At 32.8% G+C, this 23,690-nt stretch overlaps 1 protein-coding gene across 18 annotated transcripts in view; it reads right to left on the bottom strand.

The window, feature by feature from the left end:
- Positions 1-23,690, bottom strand: part of ZNF280D (zinc finger protein 280D) — a 131,031-nt gene that overhangs the window by 24,706 nt on the left and 82,635 nt on the right. For 16 of the 18 annotated variants that reach the window (XR_014258658.1, XR_014258659.1, XR_014258660.1 and 13 more), the window contains one exon: positions 8,662-8,707. Coding sequence is in view for 3 of the 18 variants with exons in the window: in XM_082445903.1 (XP_082302029.1) it covers positions 8,662-8,707 (46 nt within the window). In the remaining 15 variants the exon portion in view is untranslated. The other 2 variants (XR_014258672.1, XM_082445905.1) reach the window with 2 other exon arrangements.

Here is a 23,690-nt window from a genome sequence, read left to right on the forward strand (position 1 = left end):
TCTTTTCCTTCTGGGACTCTCATGATGTGAATGTTGGACTGCTTAATGGTGTCATACAGCTCCCTCAGGTTCTGTTCACTTTTCTTCAGTCTGTTTTCTTTCTGTTCCTCAAACTCAATAATTTCTATTGTCTTATCTTCAAGTTGGCCGATTCTTTCTTCTGTCTGCTCAAATCTGCCTTTGAATCCCTCTAGTGAATTTTTCATCTTCAGTTATTGCACTTTTCATCTCCAGAATTTCTTTTTGGTTTCTTTTAGGTTTTCTATCCCTTTATTTATATTTCCATTTTGTTCACATACTGTTTTCTTGACTTTCTCCACACATTCCTTTTGTTCTCTGGGCATCTTTAAGACAGTTGTTTTAAATTCTTTGCCTAGTATATCTGCCATTATGTTTTTATCAGGAAAAGTTTCTGTTGATTTTTTTGTTTGTTTTGAATGGGCCATACTTGCCTGTTTCTTTGTATGCCTTGTGATTTTTGGTTAAACACTGGACAGTTGAGTCTAATAATGTAGTAACTCTGGGAATCAGATTCTTCCCCTTGCCCAGTATTTGCCTGTTTTATTAATTTTTATTTTAATTTTTAATTTTTATTGTTGTAGGCTGTCTCTGTTCCCAAATCACCCTGAGTTGTAAACTTAAGGTCTTCTTATGTCTTTTCTGAGCCTTTCCCTGGGCATATGCAATCTCTTTCTAATTTTACCCACATACACAGTTGTTTTTGAATGTCCTAAGTCTTTAATGTCTGGCTCCTGAAAGGGGGAAAAGTGAAAAATGAAGGGAGAAAAAGGGCTGTCCATTTAAATTCCTTGGAAGTCACTTCAGCTGGAGGGGAAGGGGCTTGCAACAATGGCGGGGGGGGTGCAACAATAATGTGCCCACTTCTTTGTCTGCAGCTCCTTGATAAGAAGCAGCAACCAGATTCCCCAATATCTGGAGGACAAGGTCTTTTTCGCCCACTCTGGCTCCCATAAGTTGTGTGCAAGCTGCTCCAGGAACATGTGCACAGCTGCCTGCCATATGGTTGCTACAGTGCTAAGTGCTCAAATTGATGGAAATTAACAGCAATTCACTCTCCAAGTCTTCGCCTCGAAGTTGCAAGCCTTCAACAGACTTTAGAGCTTCAAAATAGTTATATCAGATAGATTCAATCTGTGCAATTGCTGTCTAGGTGGGGAGCCAGATTCCTGGTGCTTCCTACTGTGCCATCTTCCCACAATTCTCCTCTCTGTATATTTTTAAGTTTTTTTCCCCCAGAACATTAAAGCAATTGAAAAATATTGAAAAGTTGAAAAGTAGGTATATTAAACTCACAATAGTAGTTTAAGTTTAAACATTTTATGCCTACCAAAACCAGAATTTATTATCATTTTACTTTTCTGGCTTTAATGGAAGCAAGCACATTAATAACATTTTCAAAGTCTAATTCTTTTCTTATCTTGTTTCAAATAAGTAAATTGCCATGCTTGGCAATTTCTCTTGACCAAGTGACAATTCTAAATAATTTAAAATTAACTTCAGCTTACTGAAAACGTCTTTTGCAGGATGCTACTGTGGCTGGTATTATTTTAAAATTTTGAACACCACTTTGTTAATCAGTTTTAGAAGACCCAAATATAAGGCTTACATTATATCACAATTTATTAATATTGTGTGTTGCTTTAAACAATTCCACATGAAATTTCTATAGAATTTAAATTGTCAAAATATTTAAAAACTGGGTCAGTAGCTGCTTTTTGTAAATCAGATGTAATCTATAGAAAATAACTTTTCTCCAGTTTAAAAGTTCAAAATCTGAAGACATTTCATTTTTCATATATCTATTTCAAATATGAAGTTAGGTCATTTATAACCTAATGTCTACTTGAAAAGCACTTTTCCCATAATTATCAATACTCTCATTTAGTGATTCATGCATTTCCAATTTCTTTTTCACTTATTTTCAAATTCAGGAAGAATATTCACATTTCTTGCTCAAGTTTTACATTCATTGAACACACTTTCAAAATTACTTTCATTTGTGGTAAGGAAAGGAATAGGATTTTTATTAAGCATGGAGCTTTATATATGGTCATGCTTTCTAACTGTAAAGCTTTATTAAACTTTTGCCACTTTGTTCAAAATACCATCCCATATAATGTGTAAAAATCTGTAATATTTTTGTACCAAGATGCTTTTGACCTCAACATAATATATTCTGACATTTGATATTATATCTTTTCATATCTGATACACATCTCTAATTTGTGTGCAAAGTATCAAGTATCTTGATTGCATTTAATCTTGATGCCCATCAGGTATCTGTGATTTTAATGTTGTTTTCAGAATTGACAAGAATAGTCCATCTGCTCACTGTATTACCCCAGTCCTAAAATATGTATCCTTTGTACAATACTAAAAAAAAGATGATCATATTTGAATTCACAAATGCAGCATTTTTTGTATTAACTTATGATTATGAGCTGAGCAAGGCACAAATTTGGCATAATTATTTTGGGGGAGAAATACTGGCTTATACACACTTGTATACATGTGTCATATCTATTCCATTATCATATCCTGGCCAGGACAATTTTTTTACATAAGTATCAACTTTTGCTAACTTACTGATAATGTGATAAGCTAGACCATATCTAGTTTTTTTAAAAAATAACAGCTTTATTGAGATATAATTAATCCAGTTTTTAATTTTGTTGCAATTAAGTCAAAACTTTCTTCTCTTGCAATGACATCATTCTTAATGTAAATATACCTAGTAATCATAAACATTAATTCATGATGTACTATATCTGGTTTATAATCAAAAAGTAAGAAAAATTATTTTGCTTCTTTTATTCTTCCTAGTATTTCAGATTTAACATGATTTCCTAATAACATTATAAATTTGCTTTGAATTTTACTATACAAATGAAACACATAATATTTTTAATGATTAGCTATATGATTTTAATGTCCTTAGTTCAACTGAATTTAGAACATTCCAGCATCTGAGCTTCCAATAATTTCTTGTGATACTTTGAGAGATAAATTATTTTTGCACAAAACATACAATATGTAAAATCACACATATTTTATCACATTCTGTAAAGCATCATCTATTAAACTATCAGTCTGAATATACATTAAAAAACACTTCCATTTAAAAAAAGCATCATGAGGAAATATGATTTTTTCATTATCACAAATTCTGTTTAAATTTTTCCAATCTTAGGAACCACTTTTTGAGTTGTAAATATTTGATTCTGTTGTAATTTTTGCTAAAAAGAATGCACAGGAAACAAACTAAAGACAAGGATTCTTTGGAATAAATGAGCCAGTCACAATGAATTAACCCACCGCTAGACAATTTTTTAAAAGACCCATCTTTTGAAAATCTTTGCCCACCATGTGAAACTCATACTCTACAATCTGCATCTTGTCCTTGGATGGTCCCATGCTCTATTAAAATCATTTTACTTTATCAGAAACAGGTGGTGGCCATGATGAAGAATTAAACATTTAATTCAAATAGCATCTTCTATTTTCTTGCACATGTTTATATTCACTAGCTTCTGAAATTTCTAATGTGCCATTATCTTACCTTTTTTGCACAATTCAAAGAAAATTCTTTAACTCTATATTTCATAGTAATTCTATTCTAATAGTGTCAATGTTAGAGATTTCATTTTAAGTAGCTGGAATATTTTTTTCTACCAAACCTGTTACTGTCCCCTATAATTTTGGTCAATTTCTGCATGCATTTTTCTTCTTCTAAACAATGGACCACTTGAGTTTTTAAATGCCATATTTATTTTTAAGAATTTTAGTATAAATTTTAAATATATTTATTTTTAATTAATACATTCAGTTAAATATAATAAATACTTAATTTATGTGAATTAGTTCATATAAATTATAATATTTAACAGGTCTACATAAACATTTGTATGAAAAATACAAAAATCAATAATTATAAACAACAGAAAACTACATACCAGGTTTCCAGACCAATGGGGTGAAAAAAAAGTAGTGAAAAATATTTTTTATATAAACAAGTGAGTAACAGTAAATTATCACTGTTTTAAGTGAAGAAAGTATAAAGTTTCCTGGTAAGAAAATACTTTTTCAGAAAATTTTCACATTTCATCAAATTTATTTATAAAAGGTCAAATATATTAATAAATAAAATTTGTATTACTTACCTTAGTGCCCTTAATAATATTGTTAAAAATATCAGATAAACATGTTTTTGTAATTAAAGTTTACCTTTTACTTAGCAGTACCATGTGAAGCTACAAACAATGAAAACAACTTGTCACCTTCCCTCATGACTGAACAAGGACCATCAAAAAAGCAGAAATGAGACCTTGCTGTGCTTGTGTCCCCCATGTGCATTGACTCTCAGGGTCATACAAGTGCAAGGCTGGATGCTGTCTATAATTACAATTTTGAAATTATGTTCATCATGGATTACTCTGCATTAATTTTTATTCTTAAACATATTAAAAGAAAATATTTATCTGATTATTGAATTTTTTGTAGCTCCCTTGAATTTTTTGCCAGAGGTGAGGTCTCACTTGCCTCATTCTAATTCTGGCCCTGGCTGGGATGCTGAGGTTGGGGGGATAAAGGAAAGTAGGGATGGTGGTCTAGAGAAGCAAATTCTTAATTACTGTAACAGTCACTCCTAGTTGAAAAAAAGACAAGTAAAAATCTGGTTACATTATTTAGAAATATGGAGATAAATATTACATCAAATAGCTAAAAGAGTTGAAAATGGCTACCTCTGAAGAGTTGGATGGAAAAGGGTGAGGGAGATGAGTCACTACTTTTATGATAAACTATCCACACAAATTTTTAACTTTTAATTTGATAAAAATAAAAAGTAATTTTACAAAGTCTGAAACTCTCAAGTGTCTGAAAGTTACAAAGCAAAAAGCAAAAAAAACAGAACAAAAAAGAAAAACAAAAACCTTAGAAATTCTTTATGGATGGCCCCAAGTAGTCTTACAGAAATAGGCTATAGGGTTAATTTGCCATTTCATTAGTGAAATTACAGGGAACCTCTATTTTGCATACTATGTGTATGTTTGAATTGAGAAAAGAATATTTTTAAAAAGAGAGAGAAAAACACCATAAAGTCACCCTGAGAGGACTCTTGTGTGTACCTACCATACCTGATATGCTTGGAATATGGTAGTTATCTTATTGGATTACAATTCTTTCATGTCTAATTGTCTTACTAGATTTTGACCACCGTGGGGATAGGGAAATAATTTTATTAATCTTTGTTCCCAATACAAAGATTCCTGGAACATGTTATCAAGTGTTCCCTAAAAGCCTTGAAGGAAGCAACGAAAGAGAAAGGCATCTGTACCCACCTTCTCTCTCTTACCCCTCTACTTAGTTATAATGAAACTACACTAACCATCAGACTAGAGGGGAAGAGTTATGGTATATATATATACATATATATATATATATATAATTAGGATATAAAATCAGTAAAATGTTGCAGTGTATAGAATATACATAGTAGCAGAACAGAAACTGTTTCAGAAACTCACTATATAATATGAATTCCAAATACAATCTAGCATATGAAAGGAATTAATTTTGAAAGAGGAAATGTAAAACTATACAAATGAAAAAGTGACAACAGGAAAATATTATTGGGGTATAACATTGATTCCACTACAATGCATCTGATCAAACTCTTGAAGAATTCAAGCTATCCACCATCTCACATGTGTACTTAAACACCTGGGTCTATTTGAGGGACCATCCACACCACATATATTTGAAAGAAGTACCAGACCAAAACTGTTCTATGTGGCCTTCCATTCAATATGGCTTCCTTTAACTCTGCTTATGGCCTGCTAAATTTTTAGCATAAGCTTTTTTTCTTTTAACAAAAAATAAACTTAAGAAAGTTGGTTTATGTAAGAAAAGGTTGGTTTTACTTGACACAGATGCAACAGGGCAATCAAAGGAAAGTAAGAGTTTGATGATTTATTCTAGTATGAATGCATCGGGAAAGAATCAGTGGATGATGTTATGAAATGATGAATTCAGAAGTTTTCTTCATGTCCATGCTTTTATGTATTTGGAAAGAAGAGAGGCAAACCCTGTTGTCCCCAGGGTACATGGGCCAACTGGGTGATGGAAGAAAACATATCTATTCTCAAGACCCAGAGACACAGAGCCAGCTTGAGAGTCTGAGAACAACAGAGAACAACAGAGAACATCACAGCAATCCCCACCACCTGCCACTGGGCTAGCAAACACCAAATAACAAGCAACAGCAGTACTGCTGGAAGAAAGGTAAAAGTGTAGAGAGAGAGAGACAACCTCTGTGGCTCAGTCTCACAAGGAAAGGCTAAAACTGAGTGTGAAGCAATGATACCGAGAAAAAAACCTCCAGTAATATAACTTCCACCCTAAGCACAAGGAAATACTACAGGAATTGAACTTGGCAGTATATGGAGGGTAACCATAGTGATTAAAAAAAAACAAAACCCAAGTCAACTCACTACTAGGTAGACCAAATCCCACACTAATGGCCTAACATGAGAAAAATCATGCCCACTTTCAGATATAAATACTATTTATCTCAGTCCTACACATAATGTCTTGCTTTCCACCAAACATACACAGAAAAAGCAAAGGAAAAAAAACAAAAGTACACTGTCAGAAGATAAAACAATTAGCAGAACCAGACTTAGATACAACCCAGCTGTTGGAACTATCAGACAGAAAATTTTAAATTACTATGATTAATATGTTAAATGCTTTGGTAGAAAAAGGAGGACAACATGCATGATCAGATGGGAATTTTATCAAAGGATCAGAAACTGTAAGAATCAATGCAAATGCTAGGGAAAAAACCCCAAACAAACCACAATGACAGAAATGAAAAATCTTTTTGATGGGTTCAACAGTAGACCTTACACAGCTGAAAAATGAATCTGTAAATAGGTCAATAGATAAAAATTACCCAAACTGAAACACTAAGAAAAAAAAGTGTGGCGGGAGGCGGGGAGGAGGGGATGGGGAGACTAGAACAGGGCATCTAAGAACAGGGATTAATATCAAATGGTATAACATATGTGAAATTGAAACCCCAGAAGTAGAAGATACAGGACAAGTCAGAGAATACCGATCAGGACGAATGCCAAAAATAAATACATAAATACATAAACGTATAAATAAACAACTGAGCAAACCAAACTTAGACACATCATGTTCAAACTGATAAGAACTAAAGATAAAGACAAAATCTTGAGGGCAGCCAAAGAAAATTGACACATTATATACATATATAGAAACAAAGATAAAAATTACAGTAAGACATCACATCAGAAAATATGCATGCCAAGAGACAATAAAATGACTTCTTTAAACTGCTGAAAGAAAAGTTAACCCAGAATTCTATACTCACCAAAAAATTACTTTCAAAAATGAAAAATAAAGATTTTTTTGAAGGAAAAAAGCATGGAAGAAGTAATCACCAGTAGATCTGCAGTATGAGATATTTCAAAGGAAGTTGTTTAGGCAAAAGGAATGTGATATTAGAAAGAAACCAAGAGCTACATAAAGAAATGAACACTAGAAATGGAAAAAATGAAGGTGAATATAAAATTTTTTAAGTATTTAATTGCTCTAAAAGATGATTTAAAGTAAAAATGGTAACACTGTATTCTGTCTTTATAATCTAGTTAAAAAGTAAAATATATGACAACATTAGAAACAAAAAGAACACACAAACTATCGATATTGGAAATAAAAGAAAGGATTATCACTGCAGACCCCACAGGCATTAAAAGATTAAGGGAATACAACAAACAACTGTATACATACAAATTCAACATTATAGATAAAATGTACCGATTCCTCAAAAACTACAAACACCAAAACTCACTCAAGAATAAACAGATAACCAAGAAATCCTATATCTAGTAAAGACATTTATTTGTAGTTAAAAACATTTCAAGCAAATGAAAACTTTCCGTGGGATAAAAGAAAGCCACTTGGGAGAAGGCTGATACTGTCTAGGTTTCACTTATTCACTCTACAAAATAGAAATGCTGAACCTGCCTCACTTCATTATACTCAGAAAGAGACAAGTAACATTAAGCAATATTTCAAAAACTGACACCGAGAAAACACATACATAAGCAAAATTATTTCTACACTCATACATTAGACTGCCCAGTACGTAACATTTATATGATAACCCTGAGTGTTATATTCAGAGTGCCTGTTTAAGATACCTAAAATGTATTTAATATATATTCAAAATATTTCTATTTTAAAAATTATTTAAATCTTTTTGAGAGTCTTCTAAAAAGATTAATTTTCCAATGTGTCAAATGTTTGATATTTTAATAATTTCAGAATTTTTAAGTCATAAATTTATCTCCATTACTTATTAGTTGAACTAAATAACAGGCAAGTGAAATATAATAATGTCTTTGTCAAAATAAAACACTTTACAATTTTACAGAGGGTTAAATATTTTTATATATAATGAAAACAAAAATCTCAAGTTTTTTCTTTCTGAAAACATACCAGTAATTGTTAGTGACGTACACACACTGAACTGAAGTGTTTTAAAAATCACACCCACAATACTTTCAAATGTATAAATCTTTAAGAGGTATCAAATATAACATAATTTACCTCAGACACAGGTTCTTGTTCCTTAGTGGGAGCTTCATTTTTTAATCTTGAAAACAAAATAAGTATTGAGTATTTAATTTTATGTTTACAACAAAAAATATGAAACAGTTGTTTTTTGCATGCTTAAAATAATTTAAATGTAAATCTAAATTAATGCACATTTATACTGTAATAGTAAATGATCTCTGTAAATATTTTAAGGGAAAAATAAAATGCATGAGAATAAACAGTAGATTCAATATATGCTCTAAATAAATGAATACAGACATGTATTTCCTCTTCTCTAAAAACAGGAGCACTTAACAAATGTTCTCTATGTTAAGTACAATTTTTAAAAAAGACGTAACACATTAGTATAACGGTTTCAAAAAAACAATTACCCTTTAAAAAATGAAAGCAGGTTATATGCTTAATATATATAATATGCACCAGTATTTACTACTATAGGACTCAAAAAGTGTGAGAAAATAAATATTTTATCTATTGTAAAGTTCAAATGGTAATGTCATTTCAATATATATTTACAATTAACCTACTTTAGAGGTAGTAAAATTACAGAAATTTAGAATTTTTGAAGAATGTATTCTCTTTAAAACCCTCATAAGCATAGCTCAAATATTAACTATAAATTTTTAAACTTTGATTTCTAAAAAATACTAATTATAACTAATGACAACAGTAACAAAGGCATATGTCATCTATAAAATCTTTTAAAATATAGGGTTGGCCAAAAGGTTCATTCGTTTTTTTTCCTTAAGATGGCTCTATTAGCACTTAGTTGTCTTTAACTTCATTCGAAACAATTTTGTTAGATTGTATGTGACAGCTATCGTATCACTGTGCATATAAAAAAGGACTTATCAAAATTGGTGAATTTTTGTGCAGCCATTTTAATATTGAAGATGGAAGAAAAAAAGCAACATTTTCAACTTATTATGGTTTATTATTTCAAGAAAGGTAAAAACACAACTGAAACGCAAAAAAGAGATTTGTGCAGTGTATGGAGAAGGTGCTATGACTGATTAAACACGTCAAAGTGGTTTGCCAAGTTTCATGCTGAAGATTTCTCGCTGGATGATGCTCCGCGGTCGGGTAGACCAGTTGAAGTTGATAGCGATCAAATCAAGACATTAATTGAGAACAATCAACGTTTTACCACGTGGGAGTTGGCCGACATACTCAAAATACCAAATCAAGCGCTGAAAATCATTTGTACCAGCTTGGTCACGTTCATCACTTTGATGTTTGCGTTCCACGTAAGTTAAGCAAAAAAAACCTTCTTGACCGTATTTCCGCGTGCGGTTCACTACTTAATTGTAAGGAAAAAGTTCCGTTTTTAAAAAAAATTGTGATGGGCAATGAAAAGTGGATACTGTACAATAACGTGGAACAGAAGAGATCGTGGGGCAAGCGAAATAAACCACCACCAACCACACTAAAGGCCGGTCTTCATCCAAGGAAGGTGACGTTGTATATATGGTGGGATTGGAAGGGAGTCCTCTGTCATGAGCTCCTTCCGGAAAAACAAACGATTAATTCCAACAAGTACTGCTCCCAATTAGACCAACTGAAAGCAGCACTCGACGAAAAGCGTCCAGAATTAGTCAACAGAAAACGCATAATCTTCCATCACGATAACTCAAGACCGCACGTTTCTTTGATGACCAGGCTAAAACTGTTACAGCTTGGCTGGGAAGTTCTGATTCATCCACCGTATTCACCAGACATTGCGCCTTCTGATTTCCATTTATTTAGGTCTTTAACAAAATTCGCTTAATCGAAAAAATTTCCATTCCCTGGAAGACTGTAAAAGGCACCTGGAACGGTTCTTTGCTCAAAAAGATAGAAAGTTTTGGGAAGATGGAACTATGAAGTTGCCTGAAAAATGGCAGAAGGTAGTGGAACAAAAGGGTGAATACGTTGTTCAATAAAGTTCTTGGTGAAAATAAAAAATGTGTCTTTTATTTTTGCTTTAATACCGAAGGCACTTTTTGGCCAACCCAATATGTCAATTTAACATAAAAACTACCTGTACCAAAGGACCTTTCTTTTAAACTGCTGATGACTAAATATTATTTGGTGATATTATACATTAAACAATTTTAATCTGCATAAGTAGAGTGACTACCTGATCAGAAATGCCATTAATAGTTAAGTGATTCATAACTTAATGAAGGCTTAATATCTATACTTAAGGATTAATATATTTAACATAAGCAACAGCTATACCAACTTAAATTTCATGGACAAAAATGAAGACATCTAGTAGGATAGAAATGTCAACGCTAGTCATCTAGTAGGATAGAAATGTCAATGTCAATGGCAATGGCAAACACCCCTCTTTATCCATTCTCTGAGGGCATATTTAAAAAATTAGGTCTATAAATGTTATCTTCCTAGGTATTAATAATAACTGTGTAAAATTACTTATGTACATTCTGGTTATTACATGAAATTGTAAACAATTTAAAATAGAACATGTCCTTTTTTGTATAAGTACTATATTGGTAGTGTTTACAATAACTTTCAACTAATTTTGCTAAATAAATCTAAATTAATAAAACTTGCACAAAAAATTGACAAAATGCACAAATTATCATTTTTGGGGTTAAAGATTTTGTAATTCTCTCAGGTATTTAATTGTGAACAATATTCATAAAGATGAAATAATATCAAGTGTACAAGTACAACTTCACTACTTTAATAATTTATATGGGAAAATAATTGTTTTAAGAATAACGTGTATAAAGTAAGAAAACATGAAAAATTTCTGTTTCTCATTGGAAGAAACAAAAAGTAGATATTAATTGATTTTTATTTCTAAGCATTTAATAATTTTAAACTCAGTCTGAAAAACTGTAAAACATATTGGTTACAAACTAGTTTAAAAATATTTTATAAAAGAATTTTCCTTTTCCGCTTACTGTTGACAATGTTATCAAAGGTCGACCTTAAATTCTTACAAAAGAAACATTACCATGCTAATCATTTTCACATATAGCTATTCTAATAAATTGATTTTATGCAACAATTAAAATGAAAGCTATTAAGCATGTGTTACTATTATTGCTGGCATTTCAATTGGGGAAACTGAATTTTCTTGATATCTCTGCAAGGGAGGTTGGTGACAGGTTTTTATTACCCTTCATTTTACTGACTAAGAAACTCGTAGATGAGAACAAAATAAATTATTGAAGTAACTACCAATAAGAGGCTTATGTGCCCTATTTTGTTGTGTGGCTTTAACCATACTGGTATTCTGTTTAAGGGACAGAATTGTAATAACCAGTGAAAATATTTAGAAAAATAAATCTAAAAAAAATTAGAAAAGCACACTACATAAAATTTCATTGAGTTATAAATTCATCATTAAAATGTACACTATGTTTTTGCAACTACAAAAGCATACTCTGACATTAACAAATTTTAATACAACTACTAATATATCATTAACACTTTTGAAAAGAAAAAAATGTTCTTACCTTTAATCTTATTCGTTAAAGATGCCTGCTGAAATAGTCATCATTTGAGATACTCAATTGCTTGGTAGAAGACAGTGAAATTTGCTAAGCTCAAAGTTCTGAGCTAATGACCTGCCATTAGATAATTAGACTTTTCACCTGTGAATTCTTGCAATATTTTTTAATAGAAAAATTTTGTATAGCATTTAAAACAAACACTATTTAAGATTTCAATGTAAGGAGAACAGAAGGATTGACGGTTATGGATTTCAACAACAACCATTAGAGATCAAGATTGCAAATAATTAATTTTTCTTCTGTATGTAAACCTACTTTCCCTCTAAAGTTCAAAATAAAATAAATGTCCCTACTTGCATTTTTCTGCAGATCACATGACCAATCCAAAGCTACATGTAAAATGAGCACTTTGGTTAAATTACATCATTGCATTCTTTTGAGGTTTCATTCATACTATAAATAAATGGGGTAGAGGGAAAATACTCATATTCATTTCAATCAGACCACATTCTTTCCTTCTAATAACATTTAAAAGCCAAAAATTTCAATGCTGATTTTCAAAATGTAATCTTTGCAAATACTTATAAGCAAACTAAAAAGCTGAAAAAAGGTTTACAACAAGCCAGTAGTAAGGTCAACCAGTTCTCAAGACCTTCCAGTTACCCATTCCAGATTAAATTTAGGATAGTAATCATTATACTAATAAATAAGAGTAAAACATCTAGTGCACCATTTCTGACCGTTTGTTCTGAGAGGTGTTAACAGATGTGTGGAAAGGATCATTGATCTAAACATTTACCAGGTTGCACGTACATTAGGTACTGTGCTAAAAGTTCCAGTCCAAAGACACAGTCCCTCCTGTGAAGGAGTTACTGTCAAGGAAATGTATTGAAGCAAATGTTTACAGAATTGTGAAGTGCTAAAAAAGAGACATGTATATTGTGGCTATACAAAGGACTGAGCCACTATGAGGGAGAAAGGCGCAAGGAGGCAGTGAAGATACTACAGTGAACAAGGTTTTGCAGCAAGAGCAGGAGTTAGCAAAGCAGGGAAAGGAGAGTCAAGGTGGAGGAAAAGCAAAGAAATATAAAACACAGCAATGATATGATACTGAGTGGTCTCATATGACTAGGAGGTAGGGAACAAGGGAGAGTAGTCAAAGATGCAACTGAAGAGATAGCAAGGGCTACTTTAGGAAAGATCTTGATTGTTACACTAAAGCGTTTGTGCTAAGAACTTTATTCTAAGGTTAATAAGAAAGTATGATAAGATTTGTGCATCAGAAAGAAAAAGGGCAGTATCAGAAGAGGATAAGCTCCAGACAAGGAGTCCAGATAAGAGACAGTTAATGACTGATAAAAGAACAACAAAGTGTTTTTTTCTTTCTTTTATCAGAATTATGGGTCCTAGTTTTTAACTCAGAAAAAAAAAATGGTTAGACACATAAAGAGTCAATGAAAAGGCCACAGAAATTGGGAAGTCATATGGCATCTCAACTACAAAGAGTTCAAAGTTACTTGCAGTCCTAATGCTTGCTTATGCAGCTGTGATCCCTAGGCAGTACAGGAAGTTTCTGCTCAAAAATAGCAGGAAAAACTTTTGATCACTATTTTTCTTACTTTTAAGTCCCAGAAATTTCTATGTCATTGCATTCACATAATTTTTCTATCATGAAATATTGATTTAACATATTAATAATAAATTTTTGTTATTTAAAAAAAAAAGAGACAGTTAATGACTGTCCCAGGTAAAGCAGTAGGAGTGTCAAAGAAGAGGAAGGCTTTAGGAGGGTGATAGAGTAAAACCAACAGAATATAGGTACCAATTGGATAAAGGTAAATGAGGAGAGCAAACATGACCCCCTACATGTCTGCCATTCATATAAATATATTTACCGCTCAGACCTACTTAGTCTTATACAGCTCATCCTTTGGCACAATTCCAACAATCACTTCTAAACCAATAACCCGCAAATCATCAACCAGAACATGACCCCTACATTTTACTATTTATTTTTCAATCAATTCAAAAATATCATAGTATATTAGAATTAGACTTGAGTCCTAAGAGAGTATATTATCCAATTGCCCCTATCTTGTAAATGAGAAAAATCTACAGCCTAAAAATGCTAAAGTAATAAATCCATTAAGCAACAGAACCGGTTCTACTTCAAATTTCCACTGCATTTCTTCACAGCCAAATCCCCTGTTATAAATCAGGCTCCCTTAAATTCATGCCAGGAAAAGTGAAAAACTTAACTGATCTCTCTGCCTCTTGATGTTTTCCACTCTAAAACATGCTGAGCTATCATTGCCAAATTAATCTAATAGACCGATTTATGTCAGTTTTGCTGAAATGTTCTGCTGCTCATATATCATAGAAATACTACTCTAAGATTGGGAGGCTAGATTCTGGTCCCAATGCTACAACTATATCAGTTGTTGCCTGCTCTCCTGGGGAAACAAAGGGTCTTCACATTGAAGCTCAGGCCCATCCAGCTACTCATACTTTATATAGTAAAAGTAGGAAAGTACATTTGGAACCACAAGCACAACCAGGGAAGCAATAGACTATAGTACTTCTTAGTTTAGCCTCTGAAAACAGACTACCATAATTTAAATTGAGGCTCTTAACAGCTATGTGACCTTGGGCAAATGACTTATCTGTATCTCAGTTGTCTCATCCACAAAATTGGGACAAGAACAGTGCATATCGCATTAGTTTGTGAGAATTAAATGAGTGGATAAATGTAAAACATTTAGTGTATGTACTCAATAATTGTTAGCTCTTATTACTGCCATGGGTAGAATCAGGAATCTAATCTTACTGTCTAGAATTTACTTAAGTGTGCCACACAGGCTCTTAAAGCTTTTTACCTAAATATCTTTAATGTTTTGAAATTTTTCTGCCATACCTCCCCCATCCTCAAACAAAATACATTAGGTGTTAGTTTTTGATTGCTGAGCAATTTACCCTAGTATGAAATAATCTACCCACTTCTGAAGATGTGGCTATAATTTGGTCATCAGGGAAGACAGAGTAAAAAATCATTCTAAATGGACAGAGGAAAGAACTAGGTAAAGACAAAGACAAAGAATCAAGAGAAACAAAATATTTATGTGTAAAATATGAAGCAAAAAATAAGACCATCAGTAGAGGCAGAAGATTCTAATGCCAGACTCGGGCTATAATTTTGGTATTTTTTTATTTTGTTGGCAATATTGAATTAAGCCCTGAATACTTAATTTATAATGTATTCGCAAACTACCCTCAGAATCGGGAGACTGAAAAAATGGTAGTAACCTCAGAAACACTGGTAGAAGTTGGTAGCATTTGCCCTAAATGAAGGACTATACCAAAGTTTCATTTACTTTCCCTTTCAATGGGTTTCCCATTACTTCCTGCTTACCAGCTATCAAAGGCAGAAGTCCAAAATGCCAGAAACCACTGTATTTTGATACACAGTTCCTACGTGCTAACTTGCAATTACATACCAGGGGCAAATGTATTGCATCCACTTTGAAAAGGAAAAACTATCTTGCAGTTACTAAAGATTTGGTTTGAGACAGTAATGAGACAGTAATGTCCGTGGTAGGATAAGAGAATCTAAGGACATGATCCCCCATTACCTCCAATCCTAGTTACATTTCAAAAGGTTAGAGAAAGAAACAAACCCAAAATAAATTCTGTGTATCTCATAGAGGAGATCAGTTTTTCTTTTTTCTGCTAAACCAAATATATGAAATGAAGACACTCTATTTTGAACATTTAAGACTCTAATAACTTGGATTATGACCAGAGTCAGTAATTCCTCCAAATAAGTTCAGAACTTCACAGGAAAATAATGGAGTGATTCTTTACATATTCTTCAATGGAAATAGAGTTAGTAGAAGTAAACATTTTTAACAGAAATATTATTTTCAAATACAAAACATTTTTAAAAGGTTGCCATTCTGCTCTTAAAAGAGCTTACTTTCTGCTTGCATTTATGAAAGCTAATTAATGACTTATTGGTTTAGTTTAGAGTGGTATAATACAGTGGTATTTCTCTTTGGACCAAGTCCAGATTCTCTTCTGGTGTAGCATTTCACAAAAATCACATAATCTAATATATACATGGTATTAGGGGTTTAAATAATTATGAAATCAGTTTACTGTGTGGCCCTGTGAAGATGTAGATTCAGTGTCTCCATTTCCAACTGTCTATTCTGTAATTACCCTGGTGGCATGAACTATGTCTCATTCATGTTTCCACTTCCAGCACTTGACAAAGAGTCTTGCATACAGAAGGCAGGGAATCAATGTTTGTTGTCAATGAATATGTGGAAGGGTTATCTATATTATACTATGAAAGAGCCATGTAGTTAGCACTGGTGCTCAGTATAAAGTTCAGTAGCCAGAAATACAAGAGAGGAATTCACAGCTTCAAGGAGAGTCAGTTTTACATTTGCATTTTTTTCCTAGTACTCTTTAAATTAGGGGAATTTAATAAAATATAAAAGACATTTTTATCTATAAAACAGTTTACATCTCTTTTAAGTCTTCAAAACAATCATGTAAAGATTATTTACAGATGAATAAACTGAAGTAACTTGAACATAAAGTGAGAGAGCTGGGTTTGGAACTCTGATATTTTGACTCCAGTCAGTGCCCTTACATTATACTTTGCTTAGAACAAAATTGGAAGTCATTGAGAGAACTAAATCAACCTTTAAAATCACTTCAAACTGTGGCATTTAGGACATTTGATTCAGTCAATAAATAGACATCTTTCAATAAGTAGCCAAGTTTTCCAAGCTTGAGTTATTATGGATTTACTATGGATTCTTATGCTCTGAAGATCGTTAGAGGGAAACACCTATACTCAACTTTTTGTCAGGAAAACAAACCTTGCAAAATTTAAAACTTTACTTCCATTCTATGTAATAATTAATCTATCCAGGTAGATATACAGAAGAAAATGGAGAAAGGGGAAAATAAGGGAGAAACAGATAGAAAAGAGCAATTCCATGATTGAGTTACAACCTTTCTAATATCTGAGAAAAGCAGATTAAAAAAAAAATCATTTCAAAGGTCTACAAAAGAAAGAGCCACTTTACTAGCACAATTACACATTTTTCGTAAGTTTAGTATTATTAGATAAGTAGTCAAGATGACTGGAAATGAACGCCTGGCAATAATTAATAAAAGGTTTTCTTTAAGAAAGAAATTCTGTAAGCTAAAAAAATAAAAGTTTTCCTCCTAAGCAGAGAGGATTATGTACCAGTTTTCAACAAGGGTGTTTGTTGTTTCAGTCTTCAGATAGGAAAAGTCAGAACTACAATCAAATTCTGACATCTGACAATTATATGAGGTGCAACTGAACACTGTAATAAAATGCCATCCAACCAGCAGTTTGGAGGAATATACTCCAAGAACTATGAGCCAAAATTACAAATAACTGCAGTACAGTTAGTACAGTCAGTGGATTGCCACTAAAACTCTCAATGATGAGAAGATTCCACTGATATGTAGTTCCCAGGGTCTCCTGTAAGTAGCAGCAGTAATAACAGTGCTAACAGCAATAACAGCTGGAGCAACAGCAGGAACAGCAGTAATTAGTAGTAGTAATATTAGCAGCAGCAGCAGCTAGAGCAACAACGGCACCAACAACATGCATTTATTGAATGATCATTTTTTGTCAGGCCAGTGCCAAATAATTTTAATTATTTAAATAATTTGAATTATTTAAATTAATAATTTAACGTCCACAGATTATCTCTATTTCTTACAGCCAGCCTGCAAAAAATTATTACATACCTTTCACTAATGAGGAAGATAAGGTGAAGTAATTTTCACAAGGCTACAGAGCTGGTTAGATATACAACCAGGATTTAAACCTAGGACTGCCTTATTTTAAAGCTGTACTCCTTTCCCAACACTACACTTCACAGAAGTAAGGATAAAGATACTTTTCAGTGTGGAGGATTAAAAACAGTAGATTCCTACATTTCAGTAAATGATATAGAAAAAGAGATTCACAGTAGCTTCTCCATGTTTGTAGAGGAAGGTAAGGTCTTCCAGGTGGGCAAATACCAAAGTGACTAGAGTGAGGCCGTAGAAGGATCTCAAAATCAGAGATGTGGGCTGAAAGATGAGATGAACCACAGTGTGGTCAGTATAAGGCACTATAATTTAGGGGAAAATACGATTTATACTATTTTTAAAGACAAAGATTACTAAAATGAACCTAGGATTCATAACTATTCCCTAAAACTACAAGTTTATTGAGCTTCAGGCACCAAAAATCTAATTTTATGACTAATACGTGCTTCAAACAATTAGCTCGTAAGAAAGATTTACTGGGTTAGGAAAAGAAAGTTAACATAAATGATTTGTGAAAATGGTATGAGATGGTCAGAATGAAAAGCAGGCTGAAGAGTAGGATAATTCTATCTGAACAAAATGCAGGCAGAAGTAAAATTATGAAAAGTAATAAGAGTAACAATGATAACTTTACAGTTACACAGTGCTTCCTATGTGACAATCACTTTCTAAGTACTATATACATATACTAACTCATTTAATTCCCTCTACACTTTATGAACAGGTACTGTTGTTTACATGCATTTTACAAATGAGGAATGAGGCAGAAGTCTGTAACCTACCCAAAGTCACACATGTTCTAGTAAACAGCAGGGTAGGAACTCCAAACTAGGCAATCAACTGCAGAGCCTACGCTCTTTAACCACTACACCACACTGTACTTTTAAGGGTCTGAGAGGGTTTAAAATGAAGCTGGCTATCAAATCACCCAATATTAGTATCAAAGAAGTTCTCCTGAAGTTGTTTAAGTAGGAAGTAAAACTTTACTATATAAGAAATTCCTTAACAGATAATAAAAGGCTGAAAATAGTCTCAAGAAAAGCAGGTAAGTGGGTAGATTGATAAGCTAAGCATAAGGAGTTACAGAGAAGCTAGAAACAGATAATGAGAGATTCTTAAGCTTCTTAGTGTGAAATCATATAAAGTAACCATACTCTCCAACAAAAATATCCCTTGCTGCCATAATCAGAGGCAGAATAAACTAATAATTGGTCTGTCCCTGTTATGCATTTATTAGATTTTACAAACATAATAATGAGGATATCATTTTTCTGATGTAATTTCTAAAAATATGAAAATGTACATTGCTAGCCTCTAGTTACAAACACTATCTTACAAATGATTCATAAACATAAATGAAATGTCTAGGAATCCATCTTAGGCAACACTACACTACTTTTTATTTCCCAGTTCATAAAATTTGAAGGATTACTCCAGATCAGTATTCTACACACTATTCCATGGAGATTAAGAAGTGAATAAGTATTCAAAGAAAAAAACTCTAAAGTCAAATAAATATTCTCTTAGACATTCACAAGTCACATACAGCATGAAAAAGCCCATATCAAAGAATCAATTTAACTTTAACTTGCATTGCCCAAATTTATTTGACCATGGAAACTTTTCCCCCCAACTTATAAATGATGGACATTAGTTGTACAGTACAGAACCTGGGAAAAAATAACCTAGTTACTTTCTTTAATAGAAGTATAAGAGAACTACTTTTACAAGAGACTATGAAAGAGTTAAATGTGCTGAGGAATAATGTGAACATTTAATTTTCTCAAGGTCAAAGAGTCCCTGTTTCTGCTACTGGGAATAGGATACGTGGCATTCTAAATTTATCTTGTCATAAGAACAAATTATGACAATGTAAGTATAACCAAATATTGAATAATAGAATCTCAGAAGTCTAGAACAAGTCAGCACTCACATTTTACAAATAGGGTAACTGAGGCTCCAAGAACACTGCCACTCCCCTGGTTTTCTTTCTATATCATCGGCCACTCCTTCTCAGTTTCCTTTGCCAATTCCTTCTCATCTCCCTGACCTTTTATTGTCAGATTCGCCAGAGCTCAGCCTGTGGACCCTGCCCTTTCTCTCTCTCTACTGTATCCCTTGGTGATCTCATATAGTCCCCTGATTTTTTTTAATGAATTTTAAATTTTGGTATAATTGTATATTCACATGCAGTTATAAGAAATAACACAGAGAGATTCCATATTCCCTTTGTCCAGTTTCCCCAATGATAACATCTTATAATACAAAATAACAGTAAAAAATTATAGCACAAAAGCATAAGCAGGATGTTGGCAGTGATACATATACCAACCTTACTCAGTTTTCCCCAGTTTTACTTGTATTTATTTCCACGACATTAAGTGATATTTACAGCTTAGAACACCCCCCTAAATTCATACAGGTGAATGCTTATGACATGTCAACTTGCATATCTAATAGATATCACAAACTAAAATATGTCCCCAATCACAGTCATCATCTTCCCTCTCAAATCTATTACTTCTAGTCTTCCCTATCTCAGTTAATATCAATGCCATCTTTGCGGTTGCTCACACTAATAACTGGAATCATCCTCAAAACTTTCTTTCTTCTACACTTCACATATAAACCATCAACGAATTCAAAACATGTCCCAAGTCAAAACTCTTATCACCTAAACTGCTAGCAGCCTAGCCTAAATCTCCACCATCTCATACCTGGATTATTACAATAACCTCCTAATTAATCTCCCTGATTTTGTCCTTGGTCTTCTACAGTTTATTCCAAAGACAGCAGCTACGGTAATACAGACACTCTTCTGTATTTAAAGGTTTTCGTTGATTGTGGTTTTTATTGAGGTATAAAACACTCCTCTATTCAAAATGCTCTAATAGCTACTTATCTCATAGTAAAAGGCGAATTCCTTACAACGGTCCATAACGTCCTATACACATGGCCCACATTACCTTGCAGGCCCCAACTCCTACTATTCTCCCTCTTAATCACTTACTTGCAGCCAGACCAGTCTCCATGCAGTTCTTCTTTCAGGTCTTTACTCAAATGTCATCTCTCTGTGAGACCTTCCCTGACTACCAAATTTTAAATGGCAGCCTCCAAACTCCCACCCAGTACTTCTTATCCCCCTTCCCTATGTTATTTTTCTCCATAGTATTGACCACTATCTAACATGCTATGTATTTTATTTACTGTATATTGTCTGTCTTTCACCACTAAAATGTTCGTTCTGTGAGGGCAGAGATTTCAGTCCATTTTTCTAGCACTTAGAAGGGTGCCAGGCACAAAGCAGATGTTCAAGAAATATTTGCTGAATAAACAAATGAGGCCCAAATAGGTGAGGTGTTATGCCAAAATATCACAAAAATAGGGCAAGAATCCAAGTCTCTGTAGTTTAGCAGTCATTTTTTCTCAAAATAGAGATGGACTTAAACTGAACCAATCTCATTTTTTATTCAGTGGTAACCAAAAGCACACATGCATGAAACGGCAATTTCTGATCAGGTGAATAAACTATTTAGAATAACCTGATGGCAAGGAGGGATTAGACTCAAGCTAAAACTCATTAGCACAAAATTAAAATATGACCAACTGCCTATAATCAACAAGTTTTGTACTAACTGCCTTAGGTGTTTTATTTAAATTATGTTTTTAAAAAGGAAGTTATAGGTGATAGAACTTTAGGAGTTTAAACTTTAAGAAAATGAACTTGATAATACTATAAAATAGAGTCCTATGGAAGAACACAAAGCAGTACTCCTACATTGCTATATCAAGAATACAATTTCTCATATTTTTTAACTATAGCCAAGGTAGAGCAAATATCTATAAGTGAAAAAGGAACTTATGTTAAAAATGTAAAGAAGTTGTTTCTGGGCAAAATTTTTAAATTTTTTAAAAAACTGGGTAGAAAGAGGGTGAATGACAAAACTTCCTAGAGACAGATAAGGAAATAAAGACTAGCATAACACCAAATCCACCTACTGAGAGACAAGCCACTTCCAGAGCTTTTGAAAAATTATTCATTTACCGTAGAAATTAGTTTGGAAATTTAAAACTAATGGGTTCAAATTTTTTTATTATTAATTGCAAGAAGCACATTACATAATAAGTAGTCATCTATATTGGCTTTAAATCTGTTTCAAAGTAAAACTGAGCAAGTTCTGACTTCAGAGTAAAAAAACATGACTGAGTCATACTTCCAGAGCCTGCCTAACCCTTATAGCAACTAAGATCACAAAAGGTATTTTGCATGTCATTAAAATTCAATAAATTGGTAAAGTATGAACAGTGACCTTTCAATTGTGCCAGAGGAAAAAGAGCAAGATGCACTAAGTAGATACAGCTCTCAGCGTGCAGGCCAAATAATAAGGCTTCCATGAAACAATAAAGGCAATGCTCCTATTTATATGATTAAATCTACAGCTTTCATATGAAATTCTTTATTAGTAAATAATTCCTGAGGCACTTAAACAACAGTATTTTTATTAAAACAAAATAGTAGCATCAAAACTGTTTATTAGAGCTATAGTCAATGTAACTAAAATAAACAAATGTCAACTTTTAAAAAAATATATATGTGAAAATATGTTTTATATATGATAGAAACAAGTGCATTATTGGCCCCTATATTTTTTAATGTTACCACTACCCAAAGGAACTATTAATAGCTAAGTAGGTATTATGTATTAGATGTACAAATATGTAACTTTAAAACTTGTTTTACTGTATAAAAAAATAAAACTAAATTTAAAAAAAAACTTAAGGTCTGCAAGAATAGGTTTTGTCAATTCTTTACACCTTAGAACTCACAATTATTAAGATAATATTAATAATAATAATCCTGAAATAAGAATGGATATAATAATGTCTAATGGTCTGAACAACAGCCAAATTAAAAAACTATAAATAAGCAGCTATAGGAAATCTGTAGAGAATTCTAGGGAATATCTTGGAGTTCTTAACAAAACAAAGTAAACATTAAACAACAGTTTTAAAGAAAAGAATATAAAAATAGACATCATAAAATAGACATCAATACATTTGGAGAACATAAAACCAAGCTATCAAAATTAAACTAAATTTTTAAAAAATAAAAAATCTGATAATTGATGTTGTCAAAAAACTATGAAGTTACTCCTGGGTAATACATTTTAAATAACAGTAAAAATAAGTGAAATTTTGGAACATAATTGTAGAGACCTGTTGTTCCAAGGACATGAAAAATAACCATTTCCTAATAACTGGAGATTTTGTATTCCTTGGATGCATTCATGCTAGAGGAAGATTAAAGGGCAGCAGCCAAAATGACTAAACTTCAACTGGGACGCTGAAGCACAGATTTGATTTTCTTGGCCAGAAGTGACCCACAAGCTTAAGATCAAGAGCCAAAGCCCCCAGTGGGAAGCTGTGCTCTATTTGGTGGGCCTTGATACCATCTCTGACTATATCAACATCAGCCTCATGGAAGGCCAGCCATGAGGGAAGGGAGTCTCCCCAAGATCTGATTTCCTGAGGCCACAACCTAGAACAGGTCCCACAGTCAAATTAGTCACATTCCTTGGAAAGAGAGAACAGGCATCAGTTGTGTCCATCGAAGGGGGACACTGTCCAGGTGTACCCTGAACATTTTTTGAAATCTCTGGGCTGCTTCTCCATCTGAAAAATAAG

Source organism: Balaenoptera physalus (assembly GCF_965194825.1).
Source record: "Balaenoptera physalus genome assembly, chromosome: 2".
Classification (NCBI taxonomy): Eukaryota; Metazoa; Chordata; class Mammalia; order Artiodactyla; family Balaenopteridae; genus Balaenoptera; species Balaenoptera physalus.